This window comes from Pyxicephalus adspersus, chromosome 10 (genome assembly GCF_032062135.1).
Source record: "Pyxicephalus adspersus chromosome 10, UCB_Pads_2.0, whole genome shotgun sequence".
Taxonomy (NCBI): Eukaryota; Metazoa; Chordata; class Amphibia; order Anura; family Pyxicephalidae; genus Pyxicephalus; species Pyxicephalus adspersus.
In genome coordinates this window covers 41,953,203-41,971,844 of record NC_092867.1, presented here as the reverse complement: position 1 = coordinate 41,971,844, position 18,642 = coordinate 41,953,203, and the positions used below count along the sequence as shown (strand labels likewise).

Below are 18,642 nucleotides of genomic sequence, written 5' to 3'. Positions count from 1 at the left end.
AAGGAAGGCTCTACAATATATACAATCTCCATTTATTACCCTCCCTTAATTCTACCCCATGAAGGTCACGTGCTGGGTACATCCATGCACCCTTCCCCTAGCCCTGGATGTGCTGGCCCAGCTCCTGTAAAATGGATGTTTCTTGCAGGATTGTGATAATTGTGTTGAGATGAATAGAGGGAGAAGTTTTCTTTGATCCGGAGCAATCATTTGTACAAAGTGTCAGTTTTATTGACATTCCAAGGATTCTGGAGATGTGTCAATCTTAATCCCCCTCCCAGGAATCAGTCAGGGCTGGCAGGAGAAAGACACACAATGCAGAATATCATCCCGAGCATTGCAGGCTGCTGTCATTGAGGTGAATGGGATCGGGATCATCGCCCTGTGTATTATGTCCGGGCGATCTGTACACCTCCGGTGATCACGGCCATGTGCGGGTGTTTGCCCGACCTTGTGATGACCCCCTATTAACCCCCAAACTGCCTCCCTCCATAGCCCCATACAGGTCCGCTTGTTCGCCCCCGGACTGCATATAAATGGAGTTTGGACTGCGGACGATCTATTTCCTTACACTGAATGACTCTTTTCAGACGGATCGCCCCCAGCACCCCCCACCCTCTCCTCTTCAAGTCACACCAGCCTTGTAATCAGCAACAAAAGCTGACATAAATCAGGAGCGGACTGACAGAGGCTGACAAATCACTGACTGATGCTGCTGGAGTCACATTGACAATTGATGGAGGGGAGGAGAGCGGCAAGGTGACAGCGAGGCTCCGAATACTGGGAGCACGTGACACGCACATTCCCCAGCCTCAGCACAAGGCGAGCCGCTCTGATTGGTCGGACGCGCGCTGATTCGTGGTTCTAGGAAACTACGCTTGGCAGAAATCCTGCAGGAGGGCGAATTTTGTACTAAAATCACGGCGATCGCCCCCTTATACTGCACTTCAAGAAATTTCGTATGTGTGAAGATAAATCAGAGAGCTGGAATCAATTTTATCAGACTCCAAAGCATATACTGTGCTGAATATACTCCTATAATGTCAGCTCCTTTTACACAGGCTCCTGTGTATTGTGTGTATCTGTCATTTGTATACCCTATTTATTGTACAGCGCTATGTAATATGTTGGTGCTATATAACGACTGCTTAGTAAAATTATTCATCATAATTCAAATAATAATATTCTATATGTTCGATACCCTTTATAATAACTCTCTCCTGAGAATCTATTGTTAGGGTTCTGTCTGTTATTATTCTCTCTTTCTGGGTATGGGTTAATATTACTAGGAAGTTTCAGACTTTTCATTTACTGATTTCCTTATTATTTCTAATTAGCTATAAGCTCCACCCCCGGGGAGTGATGTCATAAGCAGTGTCTCCTCCTCTGCAGTGCCAACAGAATTCCATGCGCACGTGAGAGTTCTAGACTTACTTTCAAGGATCAGAAAGCAGAAATATATAAATATTTACCACTCATTATTATTATTATTGTTATTTTCATTAATAATATTAAACGGGATTTATATAGTGCCAACATATTACGCAGCACTGTACATTAAATGGGGGTTGCAAATGATAGACTAATACAGACAGATGCAACAGAGAAGAGCTTACAATTACACACACACACACACACATATATATATATATATATATATATATATATAACACTTACTGCTACACACAGACGGGAGGCAAAGATCTTTACTGCTGGGGTCACTGACATCTGACATAACCTCTGCTGGGGACATTGGGCTCTATACTGGTCAGAGTTAGGGGCAATCAGATCTATAACTACCTCTGTTAGAAACACTAAAATCTGTACAATTGTTTCTTTGGGCTTGTTCCGTAATTAACACAACCAATAGCAATTTTCTTCAGCAAACCAAATAAGCTAACATGTTGACCACCATTAGGCAGGAAAGGTATAATATAGGGTAAGTGGTAGCTTTGCAGCTTTCTAGGTGTCATCTCCACATTTTCCCATGGCCACTCATATAAGTATAATTACAGATTGGGCCTGATTTATTAAAAACTCCCCAATACGTCAAAGGACAGACTATCATATGAGAACCTGGGTGTTCTGGAATAGAGTTATTAAAAATCGTTTGATATTAGTTGGGAAATGTTTACAATCCTGAACCAGATCCATTCCAAGTTTGTGGGATCGCCCAGGTTCCCCCATGATATTGTATCTATTTGATGTCCTGGAGGGCTTTATTAAATCAGGCCCATTGTTATAATATTGAACCAAAAATACAGAGCTTTAAGGTATTTCCTTTGGTCAGATTCACCCTTTTCTGTGCCCTGGGAGTAACGATGGGAGAAATCCAAACATTTGAGATGCCTGTGGAGTATAGGGGGAATCTTGTAAAGAATTTGGAACACATAAGTGCTCTATAAATTATTTCCAGTCTGACATTCTGATTATGTCACATTTATTGAACACTATATTTGTCATTATTGGAAGCTTAGTCCTCTAAAAGGAGACCGGAAAAGGATTGCAGAAATAGAGAGCGGGCGGGGACACGAAGCATAAAATGTACAGCTAAACCCTGAGCTTTGAGCAGAGAGGCGATACCACCAGGCGGAGGAGGGGGGAGAAGAAAGAGGAGAGGGGGGGGGACGTCACATCCCCTTGACCCTCCAATCACCTCGGGGTCCCATTTGATTGGAAGGCGGCAAAGCCTTTAATGTGCGCGGAGTGCCGAGCGGATCGGAGTGAGTTGGTTGGCAGAAGTCTGGCGGCTGCGCTACACTACGGACCAGGAGCGGCTCCGGGACTGCTGAGGATTCCCGACCGTCACTTGCATTGGATTGCTCATCGCCGTGCGATCGGATCTTATCACACACACACACTGGATATCGTGTGCCGGGATTAATACTATTCTATATTACCTGCACGTCTACCTGGGGCCCCCACCTGCACCACCAATGCCTGTCCGGGGGACATGATCAGCCCGCCATTGGCTTCTGGAAGTCATCAGAGTCCGGCAACCCGGGAGATCGGAGACAGCTCGGGGATATCTAGCGAGGGATCTCCTCCCCGACCTGGGCACAGAGCCTTTACCCACCCGGTGCCCCCCACCGACCCCCAGCGCCAGGCCGCCCGCCTGCCCATCAAAGTACTGAAAATGTTGACGGCTCGGAGCGGACACATCCTGCACCCCGAGTACCTCCAACCCCTGCCATCCACCCCGGTCAGCCCTATAGAGGTGAGTGCTACCCCCAATGTGCAATTCCCCCATTACATGTGTGTGCCAACCCCCCCATATTTGTATCTGATCCCCTATACCCTGGCACTGCAATATATTCCTCATATTTATCCTCCTTACCCTAAATACTTGTGTGTCCCCAATCCGACCCCCCGATATAAATACAAATTGTGTGATGTATACACTGCACCCCCAACTTGTGTGCCCCCCGGGCTCTATCACCCTATCTGACCCCCCTATATAATATTCCTCCTTTACATCATCACATTCTCGGAACCCCCAGACTTGTGTTCTCTGATTCCCCCCATTTATCTCCCCATATAACCCCCAATCATTTATCTGATCCCCAAACTCAGCACACTTCTGTGATTGCTCATACATCGGATCTATTTACACCCATGTATAGATCGTATAGAAATATATAATGAGGTGCAGTGCCCGATCAGTCACCATGTATGACATTATATTATTTGACATTATATGATATTATATTATATGTCATTATATCTGGGGACAAAGTTTGCCTGGCAATCCCTCCCATTGTGTGCAGAGAGGACAGAAATCACCCAGCAATGACCTCACCATCATCTGTCTGCTCACCTGAATTCCTCAGCAATGCGCTCACCCTGTGATCCCTACACGCACCGATAATAAATAAAAGATCCCTACACCCACCGATAATAAATAAAAGATCCCTACACCCACCGATAATAAATAAAAGATCCCTACACCGGCCGATAATAAATAAAAGATCCCTACACCGGCCGATAATAAATAAAAGATCCCTACACCGGCCGATAATAAATAAGAGATCCCTACACCGGCCGATTAGTAGGAAATCCAATCTATCTGGGGGTGCCAATTTTGGGCTATACCTGACATGATTTTCAGTTTGACTATGTGATCCTCATACATTATAGATGTTTTATGTGTATATTATAATATTGATATATCACGTGATGTGCACATTTTGGGCTGTTACCCTCCTCTGACCTGCCTTTGTCTGTTTGAACAGCTGGATGCCAAGAAGAGCCCCCTCGCCCTGCTGGCCCAGACTTGCTCCCAGATCGGTAAGCCGGACCCGGCTCCGTCCAAGCTGTCCTCGGTGACCGGCTCCTCGGCCGGGTCAGATAAGGAGGCCAAGAGCGGTCCGCTGAAGCTGAGTGACATCGGTGCGGAGGACAAGTCCAGCTTCAAGCCGTACTCCAAGCCACCCGACAAGAAGGAGGGCAGCTCGGCCGATAAATCCGGATTCCGGGTGCCCAGCGCCGCATGCCCACCTTTTACCCCTCGGACTGGCAGCCCCGGCTCCCCCCGCACCCCTCCACCTACCTCAGAGCCTAAATCCTCGGGGGAGAGCTCGGACAAGAAAGAAACGGATCAATGTACGAAGAGCGGCTCTTCTGAGAGCGGACGGCATGGGAGGCTGAGCGCAGAGCTACCGCAGACTCACCAGGACGGCTCCGCGGGCTGTAAGAGCCTCTCCGCTGCCCCCTCCCCCACCCCGGTCTCCTCTTCCTCCGGTTCATCTGGCTCAGTGTTGGGATCCGGTCTGGTGGCCCCGGTGTCACCCTACAAGCCAGGCCACACGGTGTTTCCTCTGCCCCCAGCTGGCATGTCCTACCCTGGCACCCTGGCCGGAGCCTACGCCGGCTACCCTCCTCAGTTCCTGGCACACGGAGTCTCCTTGGACCCCACCAAGGGCAACTCCCTAGTGGGTGCCCAGCTAAGTAGCTTAGGCTGCTCCAGCAAGTCAGCTGCCTCCAGCCCCCTGACAGGGGCATCGCCACCCTCTGTAATGACTGCCAGCCTGTGTCGGGACCCCTACTGCCTCAGCTACCACTGCGCCTCTCAGCTGGGTGCCAGCGCGACCTGTGCACATGACCTTAAATCTGGATACCCATTGGTGTACCCCAGCCACGCCCTCCACGGGGTATCACCCCCTTCTCTACCCGGGCACCCGCTCTACCCCTATGGTTTCATGCTTCCCAATGACCCCTTGCCCCATGTATGTAACTGGGTTTCCGCCACAGGCCCCTGTGACAAGCGCTTCTCCACCTCCGAGGAACTGCTCGGCCACCTGCGGACACACACAGCCTTCCCAGGCTCCGCGGACAAATTGTTGCCTGGATACCCCAGCTCTTCGTCCCTGGCCGCTGCTGCTATGGCTTGTCACATGCACATGCCCCCTACAGGGGCCTCTCCTAGCCCTCTGACTCTACGTAGCCCTCACCACCACCCCTTGGGACTCAGCAGCAGCCGCTACCACCCTTATTCCAAGAGCCCCCTCCCTTCAGGTGGTGCCCCCGTGCCAGTGCCAGCAGCCACAGGACACTACTACTCCCCCTATGCACTCTATGGGCAAAGACTTACAACAGCTTCTGCTCTGGGATACCAATGACTCATACCTGACCATTCCATCCCCTGGACACAAAATAGACATGATTGTTTTTTTTTCTTTTGAAAAAAAATAAATTTTGGTGTTCATTTGAGGACTGGATCCATGGACACTTATTTATTTCTGTTAGCTCCAAGCAGACTCGGTCCAAAAGTGCATTTCTGGACAGGTAAAGTGGAAAACTCCCCTTGTAGAGTTATAAATAACAGGGACACAATAACCCATTTTCTCTTTAATGTTACTTAAAAAAGTAAAACATTGACTGCTTTTATTGTATTGTATCTTATTTAATGTCTCTTTGGGTTCAACACCCCTCACCCCTCCAAAAATCTTCCATCCAGTGCATGTTTGTTACTAAAACAACCAGCAGTTTGTCAGAATCTCAAATTGCATTATTTTTAAGGTGTAAACAGTAAAAAAGAGAGAAATTGGTATTTTTTTGTATGTATTCTGGAAGAAAAAAAAAGATTTTATTGCAAAAATTCCTAATTTGCCTTATTTTGTTCTGGTTCTGAAATTTTCCATATTTACCCCCCTCCCAAAAAAAAAATTGGACAAGCTCTGTGCCAGCTTGGTGGTCATTTTGCATCATGTATCAAACACACAATGTATTGCTTTTCAAATTAAAAGGAAACATTATATTTAATTTACACACATGGGTTCACTTTTTTATTTCATTTTTTATGTGTAAATGTCTGGCAAGTTGATTTTTCCTAATAAGAATAGAACAGTTTCTACTTTAATATGTTTTCAAAGGGAAAAACAAAATATTAAGATTTTTTTCTAATGAAATTGAATTGATTATAGTTTGTTGCTTTAAAAAAAGGTTAAATGTAATAGAGATTTTATCATATAAAATTCTTATTTTTTAAATCAAATTGGGAAAGAAATGAAACAAGGCTGTCTGTTCTAAAATCCTGAAATTAAAAGGCCTAGAAATGTATTTCTGCTTTACACATTTTAAAAAAAATGTTCCCATGTTTCAAATCCCTACTCCATATCACAGGATTATTTTACATTTATTTTCAAATTGATTTCGTTGATCTGATTTTGTAGATTCAGGAATTACCCGAATATTTTTTCTATTTATTTCTTAGCTTTATATATGTTTTTAATAGTAGTATAACATATAAATATTAGCTAGATTTTTTTTATTTACTTTACATAAAAAAAGGGTTTTGAAACGATTAGCGGCTAGGATGTTTTGTCGGATTTGTATTATTACAGGGAGGGTGCATTGCGTTTTAATAGATTTTTGCGCATGGGAAATGATAAATAGCGCTAGAGGAAGTCCGGCATGGAAATGAGAAGAGCTGTGCTGTGTGATCGGTGAATGCCGATGATGTTTGATCTCTATAAAACAAACAGCCAAACTTGTTGGGATCACAGTGAGCTTTCATTTCTATGCCCAGGCGCCCTGTACTTGGCTGGCTGTCCTCCCTGTATATTGTGATGGAGCTACACCGGGCACTGCACACCAATCACTGCCACCGGGCACCGCACATCCTGGGCTGTCTGCAGATCAGGGCCACCAAACAAATACTGCTTACACACCAGCAGCTGCTGCCACAGGGCATCTTCATAGGACACAGGCCAGACACTAACCCCAAATAAAATAGACTGATATATTGGTGGAACTTGTGTTATAATATAGGGATCCTCACTTCACATACATGTGTTCCTTTAAATTGTCCAATAGTAACTGAGCAAAGTTTTAACTGTAAATGTAAGATAACTAAATATGTGTGTTGTGTGCTGTAAAAATAGCAGATCCAGAATGGACAGAAATATCAAGGTGTGGCTAGGCACATAAACCTGCAGTTTAATATATATATTATATATAACCTATACATTTATTTTGTTGTATTTGGTGATTGTATCTATCTCTCTCTCTCTCTCTCTCTCTCTCTCTATATATATATATATATATATATATATATGTGTGTGTGTGTGTGTATATATATATATATATATATATATATATATATATATATATGTGTGTGTGTGTGTGTATATATATATATATATATATATATATAGATAGATACAATCACCAAATACAACAAAATAAATGTATAGGTTATATTTAATATATATTACACTGCAGGTTTATTATGTATGTATTGGTATTGTTTATATGGTATGTATTGGTACTTAGACATACACATACCTATTTGAAAAATTCAGTGAAGAAAAATATAAAGGTAAAAGTTGATATCTAATATATATATATATTAGATATCAAAATACAGATACTTATAAGTGTGTCTCATATATATATATATATATATATATATATATATATATATATGAGACACACTTATAATTATCTGAAACAATTCAGGGAGTAAGGTATTACATGTATAAGTAAATGCCCAATTAATATAATCTCTCTCTCTCTCTGAATATATATATATATATATATATATATATATATATATATATATATATATATAAATATATTTATATATATATAAATTTGGATATATTGGATATACTAATAATAATACATACTAAGAAGTATTTGACACTGTCCATGCAGTACATTTATACATCTGGAAATTCCATCATTCCCCAATCTTACATGATGCCATGTCCTGGGCTGTAATCTGTTCCAGCTCCATTCTGGACTGTTTTAGTAATGCTAACTGACCAAAATACAAGTTTATTTTTTTTCCAGTGGATGTGGTGAAAGGAAAAGCACACCGATAATAGTCTTCATTTATAATTAAAGGACGATTGAGTGTAGTTGATGTGAGAACCCAGGATCAATAAATGGTTACAAATCATTTCCTATCAGCAGCAGCCTGTACAGAGAAGGGCACCAAATATTCAGCAGCGATTTTGTCCACCCAGAGATATCAGTGAAATCTTTTCATTTGCCTGATGTGAATTTTATTTTTTTTATTCTGATAAATTTGTCAGCACTGGCAGAAATCTTTATAGGTGTATGTAGACATATAAATGTGCCTCTATTTGTATATGAGGATTTAAATATTAGTTGCGGGTGCTGATAAAACAAATGTAGCAGAGCGGTGCCCCAAATTGTGCCCGGGAGAGAATACATAGCCCGACTTACAATAAAATACATATACATACAAACACACAAAATAATGTAAAAGTATATATATATAAATTAGATACACGTGTTAAACAATTTTAGATCCCCGGCATTAAATAAAATAGAATTATATATAAAATAGAATAGAACTATTTTAGTTTATAAGTTTGCACATTTTATGGACTCTTTATAGATCTGCAACAACAAGTGAAAGCCACTAAATCCGACTTTTTTTGGGTGAATGTGTTGGAAACGAAGTCCACCAATAATCATTTGTTAGTAAAGTGAAATTGAGTGCAGTTGATGTGAAAAGCCAGGATCGATAATCTGCTGCAAATCTTCTCCTCCATCTCCATCAGGTAGAGGAAAGATCAAGAAAAATATATATTTAGCATGATTTAATTTTTTTTACACCCACCCTGAGACATAAACGAATCCTGTTCCAATCTGACTGATGTGTATTTTTTTCATCCTAGAGATGACTTAAAGATTAGCTGACAATTCTGTCACAAACCTTCAGTGTGGAATAAAACCACAAATTAATGATAACAAAGAAATGAATGGAAGCCTACAGGAACCTGCAAGTGGAAATACTTGAAAGAGACTTAAATGGAATGCAATTACATACACGTTCCACTTTCCTTTTCATCAAATGATTTGAATTAATTTTTATTTCAGCAATTGTACTTTTTTTTTCTTTTTCCACGATGCATTGGTTTGTCAAGAATAAAACATCTTACAATGCCACTGCTGTCATGTTCCAAACTGTTTTACATTTCAGTGAGGAGTGAAAAACAAAGCTATTTGCAATGAATCATGAAGTCGAATAATTCGAGACTTCATACAAGGTGAGGAATCAGAAATCTTAGAGCAATTTGATCACGTATCAGGTTTTAAATACTTTTATTTCATTAGTTTAAGATTTGTCAGTGTTTTCAGACTTGACAATTTCCATTCCGGCCACTAGGTGTCTCTACTGTGTTGGCCTGGGAAAGGTAACAAAGTTCCACCTTACTCATGTAGCATTTGGGGCTTCACCTATTTATTGATAAAGATTGTTACTTTGTACTAAAACACAAAACTAAACAAGTTTAAATTACACACATCCATCTAGCAAAGAACAGGTTGTAAGAAATGGCATGCAAAAAAATGTAAGTCATTTTTCAAAGCAGCCAGGGAATGCAATTTATTTACTTTTAGACTAATATTAGTGGGTCATATTTTTTCTCATCCTTACTAGGTTTGTAGTCTCACAGCCATTCATTTTTCTATGGTTAGAAACAATCTCTGATCTATAACAAGGAAAGTGTCTGGAGATAAATATATTTGGACAGATAAAGGGAGATGATGTGTGTGTTTCCAGAAACGACAGTCTTATCTGGCATGTAATTCCAAACTCCATGAACGCCCATATAAATTGCCAGCAAAGAAAACAATTGTCTTTGGTAGTATGGGGCGATCTTATCGGGGACGGTGGGAGACAAATTCAACCTCCTGAAATTGTTACTTTATCCACAGTGGGATCTTTTGTTTTACAAGAAGAATTCTTCTCATCACAAGGTACGCTGTTACACTTCACAAATATTTTATCTATTTCATTTTTTTTTTTTTTTTTTACAAAAATTCTCTCTTTGAGGACTGGCAGATAGAACTTGTCACAGCTTTCCTGTCAAGTGAAATTGGGATAAGCAAGATATATGAAGAGTGTTGTTGGGAGAGGGACTGGAAGTGGTCAGTGAAGGAGCAGAGTTATACTAATTGGAGCTGTGCTTTACAGAAACCCACTCTGGATTATATTTTGGGAAAGAAATCTGGTTGTCAATAGCATCACATTTGCTCCAATTTTCTTTTTATTATATTAATAAACACCATAGAATTGTTTCTTGAATTTGATGACGTGATCTATTAGAACTCTTGAATTATGTAATGTAATTAAGGAAGATTACAGCAGACGGTGTGACATTATTGCTCCGATATTTATTCCTTCCTATGTGCGGATATGTTAATAAAAGCTGTGGTTACCCTACCAACAGATCACTTTGCTTGTCACAAACCCAGATGCCATAGGGTAAGCACCAGGGGCTCTAATTTTTATTTTAGTAAATAAAAGCTTTTTGCTTTAGCTGTGTTTAAAGTGACGCAGTGCTTGGTATGGTTTAGCTAAATGCACATCCTCTGGGTGTAAAGGATTCTGCTCAGTGAAATATTACAGACTCATCGTACCTTATACGAAACAAAGAATAACAAATTATTAGTGTGCACTGTTAGTATTAGTTGCATTAATAATTATTACTATTATTTATAAATAATAAAATTCATCTACATGTGCAGGGGCACACAAAAGATGCAGCATTCAGGTTCTTTTAACAATGTATTGCAGTATTCTGTAAAGATCAATTGTTTTCTGTAACAAGCTTCATGCAAACTTTTTTTTTTGGTGCTTGTAGAGCCCTGAAAATGCAAATATGTGCAGCTAATATAGGCCATAAGGCCTAAGGGCCCATTCATACCTTTCTAATAATAATGCTTACACACATCACCATGACTTACACATGCTTACACACATCACCATGACTTTAACTCATTTTATGTGAATTACCATTGTGCCTATCACCTGATTTTTTTTAAATAAATAGATAACATTCCCTTGACACCACTCATTGTATATGCCACCCCAACTTATTAACCCAACATACATGTGCCTTAGTCGTGGTAGGCTGCATGTAAAAAAATGATGTCCAATGTCATGTCCATCATGGTAGACCATTCATATGATTTGGGAAGGAACATAAAATTAATATTTATAACATTTACATATTATGGTGTACATCCTTGTCTGGTTACATTGGGGATGCTACAACTTCCCCAGCCACAGGGGGTCCTTATTCCCAGAGAGAGGGGCACTACCTCTATGGTGGGCTCACACACTCCTGGACAACATGATGGTGTGTGAGAGACATGAAGTATGGTGAGCCCAGGCTAGAAATGGAGTGAAGGTGAGTATTGCAGCCAGAGATACTTTTTAAATGAATTTTGTATTTATTTTAGAATGAGTTGGATTTTATCTCATTAAACATTTTAAAGCAGACATTTTAGCTTTACGCCTTATTGGGCTGTCACACCCCTACCAGTTGAACTAATTCAAAGTAATTTGAAAACTGGCACCCAAACTTATATATTTTTATTGTATGGGGCAGTATAATAGGAAACCTGGATTTATTTTACCTAAATAACAAGACTGTTTAATGTCTCATAAGTAATGCAGAAACAAAATAAAGGCTTATTTAAATCAAACATATTTAGTCAAAAATATTTCCTTCCCATATCCCACTATTTATACAAAACAACAAGGTAAAAAATCCAACTGCCATTTCATGTGTGCATTTTATAGGATTTAATTTAAAGCACACTCTTAGATTGTAAGCTCTTTCAGACAGGGTTTATTACTCCTTCTGTGTCACTGTCTGTATTTGTATGTCATTTGCAACCCATATTTAATATACAACGCTATGTAATATGTTGGAGCTATATAAATACTGTTTAACAATAATGATAATAAAAAAAAAACAAATCAGCACAAAAAGCACTTTCTGACCACACGTGAAAGATGAGCCACTTTCATGAAACCTGATGGAGGAAACTCAGCTACATTTGAGCTTTCAACTAATTAATATGTGAAGCTTAAATAAATTATCATACATCAGCATCAAGCAGACAACTATAACATCTGACACACCAAATAGAGCTTGGTGTCAACAGCAGGGGGAGAATGGTGTTTGATTAGCTGATTGTACAGCATTAATGGGTAGAGATGCATGTACAGAGATGTATGAGATGTCACTCAGCAGCTACAGGTAAAAGGCATGTCATTAGACTCAGAGCGTGGACAGATGTTGTGTAGAACGGCGCAGGGCATATGATTATCTACATACATATACATATTAGAAGTATGTTTCTAAATATAAAGTCTAAGTGCCACTTGTCCCTGATTTCCTGGAGCAGTCTCGGGTTTTACACACTAGCTCCTGGACAGGTCCTTTGGTTTCAAAACTGACCGAATATATCACAAATTTCTTTTTTTTGTGCATATTACATTTATTTTACCGGGTTGCATGTACATCCACTTCAAATGTAACAGGATAGTTACTGGTGAGGAACAGTTAGGAAACAAAATGCATTTTTATTGTATATATTATTTAAATTGCTTATATAGTTTTAATTTACTAATTTGATTTTTGGTCACTTTTCCAGGAAGAGGTAATTCCCTAGCACAGCTCCCTCCCTCCTTGCACATTATAGTACTCTTCTCCTAGAAATGTTTATGTACCTTTTGTAGTGGCCGAGCGACACCTTTGATTTCCCTACAAAAACTTGTATTTAGTTGCAGGGAAAGGAGTAAGGAGGGAATATGACAGTGTCACTTAAATGACAGCTCCGTATCTGCTGGGACTGCTCATATCATAAACAAGATTGTGGCGCCCTGATGGAGTCTCATAATGTTTTGACTTTTTTAACTAGTTTATTTTAACTATTTTTGATTAGTTTAAGCACAAGGGGGGCTTTTATAAGCACATAGCAAGAACTACAGGTGTTAAATGCACATATTAGGCCTTGTTTATTAAAACTCTTCAAGACTGGAAAAGATAGACTATCATGGGAGAACCTGGGTGATCCAACAAACTTGGAATGGATCAATATTACCAGTCCTCAGATCTAATGAATGAGCATTATGAAGTGCAGTGTTGGGTACACAAGAATGTTCTGATTTGGCACAGTGGGCAGGTATTGCTTAAGGTAAGTCTGCTATACTTTTTACATCATGCACCGAAGTGTCACCTGCAACTCCCTAAAAAACACCTAAGATATGCAGTTTGTTCTTGAATTTTAGGAGGGCAAAAAATGCACCCCCTAAAAAAGTACAGGTAATTTATTTCTTTACAATGTCAATGTGAACTAAGTACATAGGTAGGAATGGATTTTCAGAAATACATGTCTAGCAGCTTCCATACAACTTCAATTATAGATCTGTGCACACTAGTGCATTGTGGTAACACATCCATGTATGTATGCTGGATTGTATGTAGCGTTGTGCATACATGAAGTGTGTTGGGAGATATTCAAATTAAATGTCTCTTCATTGCAATGCCCTGTATATTTACCACCATGGCACACCAAGTGTGAATAGACCCCTTCACAAGGCAGATTTTTTAAAAATATATATAATACCACTATTATATTACTCTATGTCATCATCAGAACTTTTCAAGAAAACTCTTGGCTCATGGACATGACATATAACCATGGAGAATTGGCACCCCCATGGACACAGAAAGCATCAGACAGGTCTCCTCGTGGTGAAAGCTTTGCAGAGGTGGTGTCTATTGTACAGGAATAAGTGAAGATGTCACTGTCATCACTTTGTCAGAATGTTCACTGTGAAAGAGATGCTTGTGTCATTTCACACCCCTGTGCATGCCAGAGACAACAATGTGTGTCCAAACTCATTAGTCACTTCATTTAACTTCTCCCAAGGTTGAGAAGGAGTTAATGAGCGACATTTTATTCTGTAGGTACGCGTTCTCCGGCCTGTTGAACGCAAAACACAAATAATGTATTAACATTAAAAAAATCCTTAGAAAACTCATTTTTATTCATTTATGTAGATAACTACATCAAGTAAATTCTATGTAGTGGTATTGTTTAAAGCTGAACTCCAGGCACACATAGCTTTTTCTTTTTGTCCAGCCTATGCTCGGATTTACACAGCCAGGTCAGACCTCTTTCATTTTTTCATTGCTCTCTGTATGCCTAGGATGTGTAAGGATCCTCGTCTTCATTTATCCTGATGGTCATTTCCTCCAAGACCAAAAACCAGACCAGGATCAGTAGGACACCTGTTCATGGTGACAACTGTTAGGAGGTAAATTCCCCTGCTTTTCTCCTAATTTTTGTTCTATCTTTAGAACAGACAGCCAAAAAAACCCTTTGGTTTAACCCTTTCCTAGCATAAAAAATACATGTGTGTGTTTGTTACATTACAATGTGGCATTCTACATATGATATAATAAAATATACTTGGCCGTAGCTTGTATGTTTTCTATGGCTATCTTATATAAGCAGGGCCGCATTTAAGGTAGAGCAAATGGACAAATGACCAGGGGCCCCACGTTCTCCAGGGCCCAAATTATTAGAGGTGCAGGAAGCTAGCATGCTTTGCTTTCAAGGACCCAATTCATATTGTCCCTGTGTCCAGTTGTGTTTAAAGTCCCTGCATATAGGACCACAGGACATTAAAGTTATTTTTTTTTTTTATCCAATAGATTCATATAATGAAATAAAAGTGACCAAAATGTGCTCTTTCCAGTGTTACCAGCGAGTACACTATACTTACCTATAGTGCATCTTCCAGCTTTAGACTACAGAAATATCCTGACTGTATTCTGCAATGTGTACAATTTTGATGATCATTAATTCAAGCCTGGGGATATTTTTATGTCAGGAAAAAAGTAAACACATATCAAGGATCAGAAAACAGACCTCAGAAAAGTTTCAGTATTTCAATGATCACATTAATATCCTGATGCTACAAATGCCTCTGAAAGCAGGCTGCAGATCATCAATAAACAGCTCTTTCATGCCACCTAGTGGTCAGGGTGATTGTTGATTTAAGATATTCTTATTTCTGCATTCTTCCATTAAATAAATAAAGTTTATTTAGGTTTTTCTTTCTGTGATTATTTTTTTAAATAAATTTGTTGATCCTTTACATGGTTGCAAACGCATGTGAGAACAAGGCATGAACTTAAAGGATGCTGGGGTTTTTAGAAGCATGCTGCACGGTGGCTCAGAGGTTAGCAAAAACATTCCGTTGGATTAAACTGACCTTATACCTGACTGTAATAAAGACATATGACTATGGCAGGGACATGAAATTGTGAGTCTTTTTGAGGGACAGCTAGTGACATGACTATGGACTTTGTACAGAACTGTGTAATATGTTGGCTCTAAATAAATACTGTGTAATATTAATAATATTGCCAGCTTGGTTTTTAAACAACGCAGACACTGTGGCTTTTGTATTTATCGTAATTTTATTACCAAGTGACATGCAACCACAGCTTTGTTCAGACTTCACTGACTATGTTTGTATCAGGACAATAATTGCGTAATGAAGAAATAAAGCAAGATGACAGCCCTGGACCTGCACCTTTCTAAATGAAGTTATCAACTTCAGCTCTATTATTTTTAGAGGATGTATCTTAAGGCCGGTATTGCATTGTGGTGTCTTTCATTTTTCAAGGCACCACTGTGCACCCTTGTCAACCATTTCCTCTGTATTTTTAGGTCCTTTATGGTAAATTGCAGACCATCACACTTTGCAACATGTTGATGCATTACAAATTTGGGCCTGACAAACTGCACATGCTTTAAAAATAATTCTCATAATAAAGATTTTCAAAATGCAAACCTGGATGTTCAAATGATACAAAAGGGCATTGCAGAGTTGTAAAACAAGATGCACATGAAATCAGCTCTCAATAAATTAACAATGCATAGAAGAAGCAAGACTTACAAACTGGATAAACATTTTCTAATCTTCCATTAGTATAGTGTGAAAGAACATTGCACATATTGACTTTTCACATTAGAGGCTGGATATACTAATGAGGTGAATGGAAACTGGGTGCATGAATGACACCCATGCATATGCAAGAAAATGTGAAAGAGTTTACCTTTCACTGCAGGTTTTCTAGACCTCACATCACCATAGTAAAAAATGCTCACTGTATTTTATCCTCCATTAGTTTTAGGACTCTTGGAATACATACAAACTAACTACAAATATATATTGATGTTATTTAAAGGAAATGCTAACAAATAAACAGCTGTGTCAATAGGCTCCAATTCAAGCAGCCTTTCCTGGCTCATATGTTTAGTGAATAGATTGACTTTTAGTGCCTTATTACCAGAAAGCAATGCACCAGTTAAGTGGACACCTCCAAAACAAAATATGTATCTTCTTCAGATCCTAAAATCCTGCTGAACGTTCAATTTATATCGGATAACCCACTTTGAAAAACGACTGTCTTCCTGTAAACTGCAGAGAATTCCTTGCTCTGCTCCTTGGGGGGGGAGCTAGAATTCTCCAATCAGCAGGAAGCCTAAGCTCCAGCTCTGACTTTGAGCACATTTGTGGGAGGGAAGTATTAACTAACTTTAGCTTAACGTAGCAGAAAGAAAAGTTGGCAAAATATTACATTTTTTATAACCAGTGACCTCAAAATATTAAACCTAAAAACAATGCTTCCCAACCAGGGTACAATGAGTAGTTGCTGGTGTCAGTTGCTACTGACACCAATGATCATTTTGGCTACTTGAAAAGGACATTCTTCCTACTGGTCAGCACATTACTTTGTGTTGTGGATATATTAATTATAACAGAGGTTCCCTGAAGACCTGAAAGATAGTTCAAGGGTTCCCCCTATGTTACAAAAGTTGATAATGGCTGACTTAAAACTTATAACGATAAAGGAACATAATACTGTAGCAGTGTATAATTTTAGTGAAATATGAAATAAACTTTAAAAAAATTGAATGTATTTTTCCTCTGATTGCAGCCTCTATGCCTGCTCATCTCATTCGCATTTCTACTGATCACCCTTGCAAGAAAAACATTTACCTAACCGTTTAAATTATAAGGTAATTTCTTAGAGCTAATTAGCCGAGTGCTTCTTTAATCTCAATTAGAAGATGCAGGAAAGCTGCTTGTGTTTTCTGCAACAGTGAGAAGCGATATAAATTAACCCAGACGGTGCTGAGAGGAGGAGGCCTAGGCGGTGTGAAGGAGACAACAGAATGGTTGCGATACAATCACCATCTCTGTTGTATTCATCAATAACTGTTTCTTTTACAATATTATATTTTGTGTGTTTTTGATATTTAATCAGACCTAGGCTATATAACATTACCGATAATTCATGATTACATTTAGTACATAATATATTCAAAAGATAGAACTGTGCACATTTTAAACAAATATATTAAACTTAGCATATGATAGCAATGAATAGATTGAAAATAAAAGCACCAATATTCATTGACACCTTTACATTATTATTACTTTTTTTTGTACCATATCCTCATTAAAAGCAAACCACTGAACCAGTGTAAGGCACAGCTGAACCTTTATCTAAAAGAAGGCATTTACACGTCTCACTTCTATCACATATCCCAAAATGAGGGGGTCTATTACTTTTTTTAGGATAGTTGGAGGAGCCATTTTAATCTCTATATGCCTCTGGGTCAATATTGCATTTCAAAGCTAATACACAATTAGTCACCAATTGGTTTGGGAAACAGGCACTGCCATTTGGGAATCTCCTGCCCCTAAAGAGCTTCACTAACTGTAAATCGTGCATGCAATCTGATGGGCCTGGCTTTAGCACAACAGCACCAGGCTCTGCTTACCTCCCAAACTAGAGGCTGCAGAGGCTTGTCATTGTATATATGGTGCATGCATTCCCATATATATGTGTATATTTATGTGTGTAACGTAATGCTATGTGTATATTTGTGTGTAATGTGCAGAATGCAAGCATGTTTTTTGTGTAGATTGCATTATATATACATTACATCCACTGATGCAGAGATATTTCTCACTCCTGCTGACCACTTCAGAGGCATTTTGGCTGAAGCTGGGGTAATGTTACTAATGTAGGGACATTTGTTACTTTCACTGACCACTGATGCCAAGGCATAAAATAACACCTACTGACAGGGTATTGTTTAAATTTCTACTAAAGTGTAAAAGATACCAAAAAGCCCTCCAATAAACCTGTGTAATGAACACTAGAGCTTTTTTAGGATGAAAAGTATCTGCATAATCTAATTCTATTACTAATCCAAACAATAAAATGTTTATTCCCTATTTCAGGATGGTGGATGCAAATACTCTTTTTTATTTTT

The 18,642-nt window shown here is 39.3% G+C and overlaps 1 protein-coding gene across 1 annotated transcript; it reads left to right on the top strand.

Annotated features, from left to right (window-relative positions):
* Positions 1 to 2,670: 2,670 nt before the first annotated feature.
* On the top strand, positions 2,671 to 6,267 carry ZNF503 (zinc finger protein 503). The gene is made up of 2 exons (XM_072424245.1): positions 2,671 to 3,217; positions 4,233 to 6,267. The coding sequence occupies exons 1-2, from the start codon at positions 2,954 to 2,956 to the stop codon at positions 5,616 to 5,618; spliced, it is 1,650 nt and encodes a 549-aa protein (XP_072280346.1). The 5' UTR covers positions 2,671 to 2,953; the 3' UTR covers positions 5,619 to 6,267.
* Positions 6,268 to 18,642: the final 12,375 nt, after the last annotated feature.

Excerpts from the sequence above, each read along its gene's own strand:
- ZNF503 (XM_072424245.1), top strand. The coding sequence starts at position 2,954 with ATGATCAGCCCGCCATTGGCTTCTGGAAGTCATCAGAGTCCGGCAACC. Across the intron at positions 3,218-4,232 it reads CCCCGGTCAGCCCTATAGAG|CTGGATGCCAAGAAGAGCCC; the intron begins GTGAGTGCTACC and ends CTGTTTGAACAG.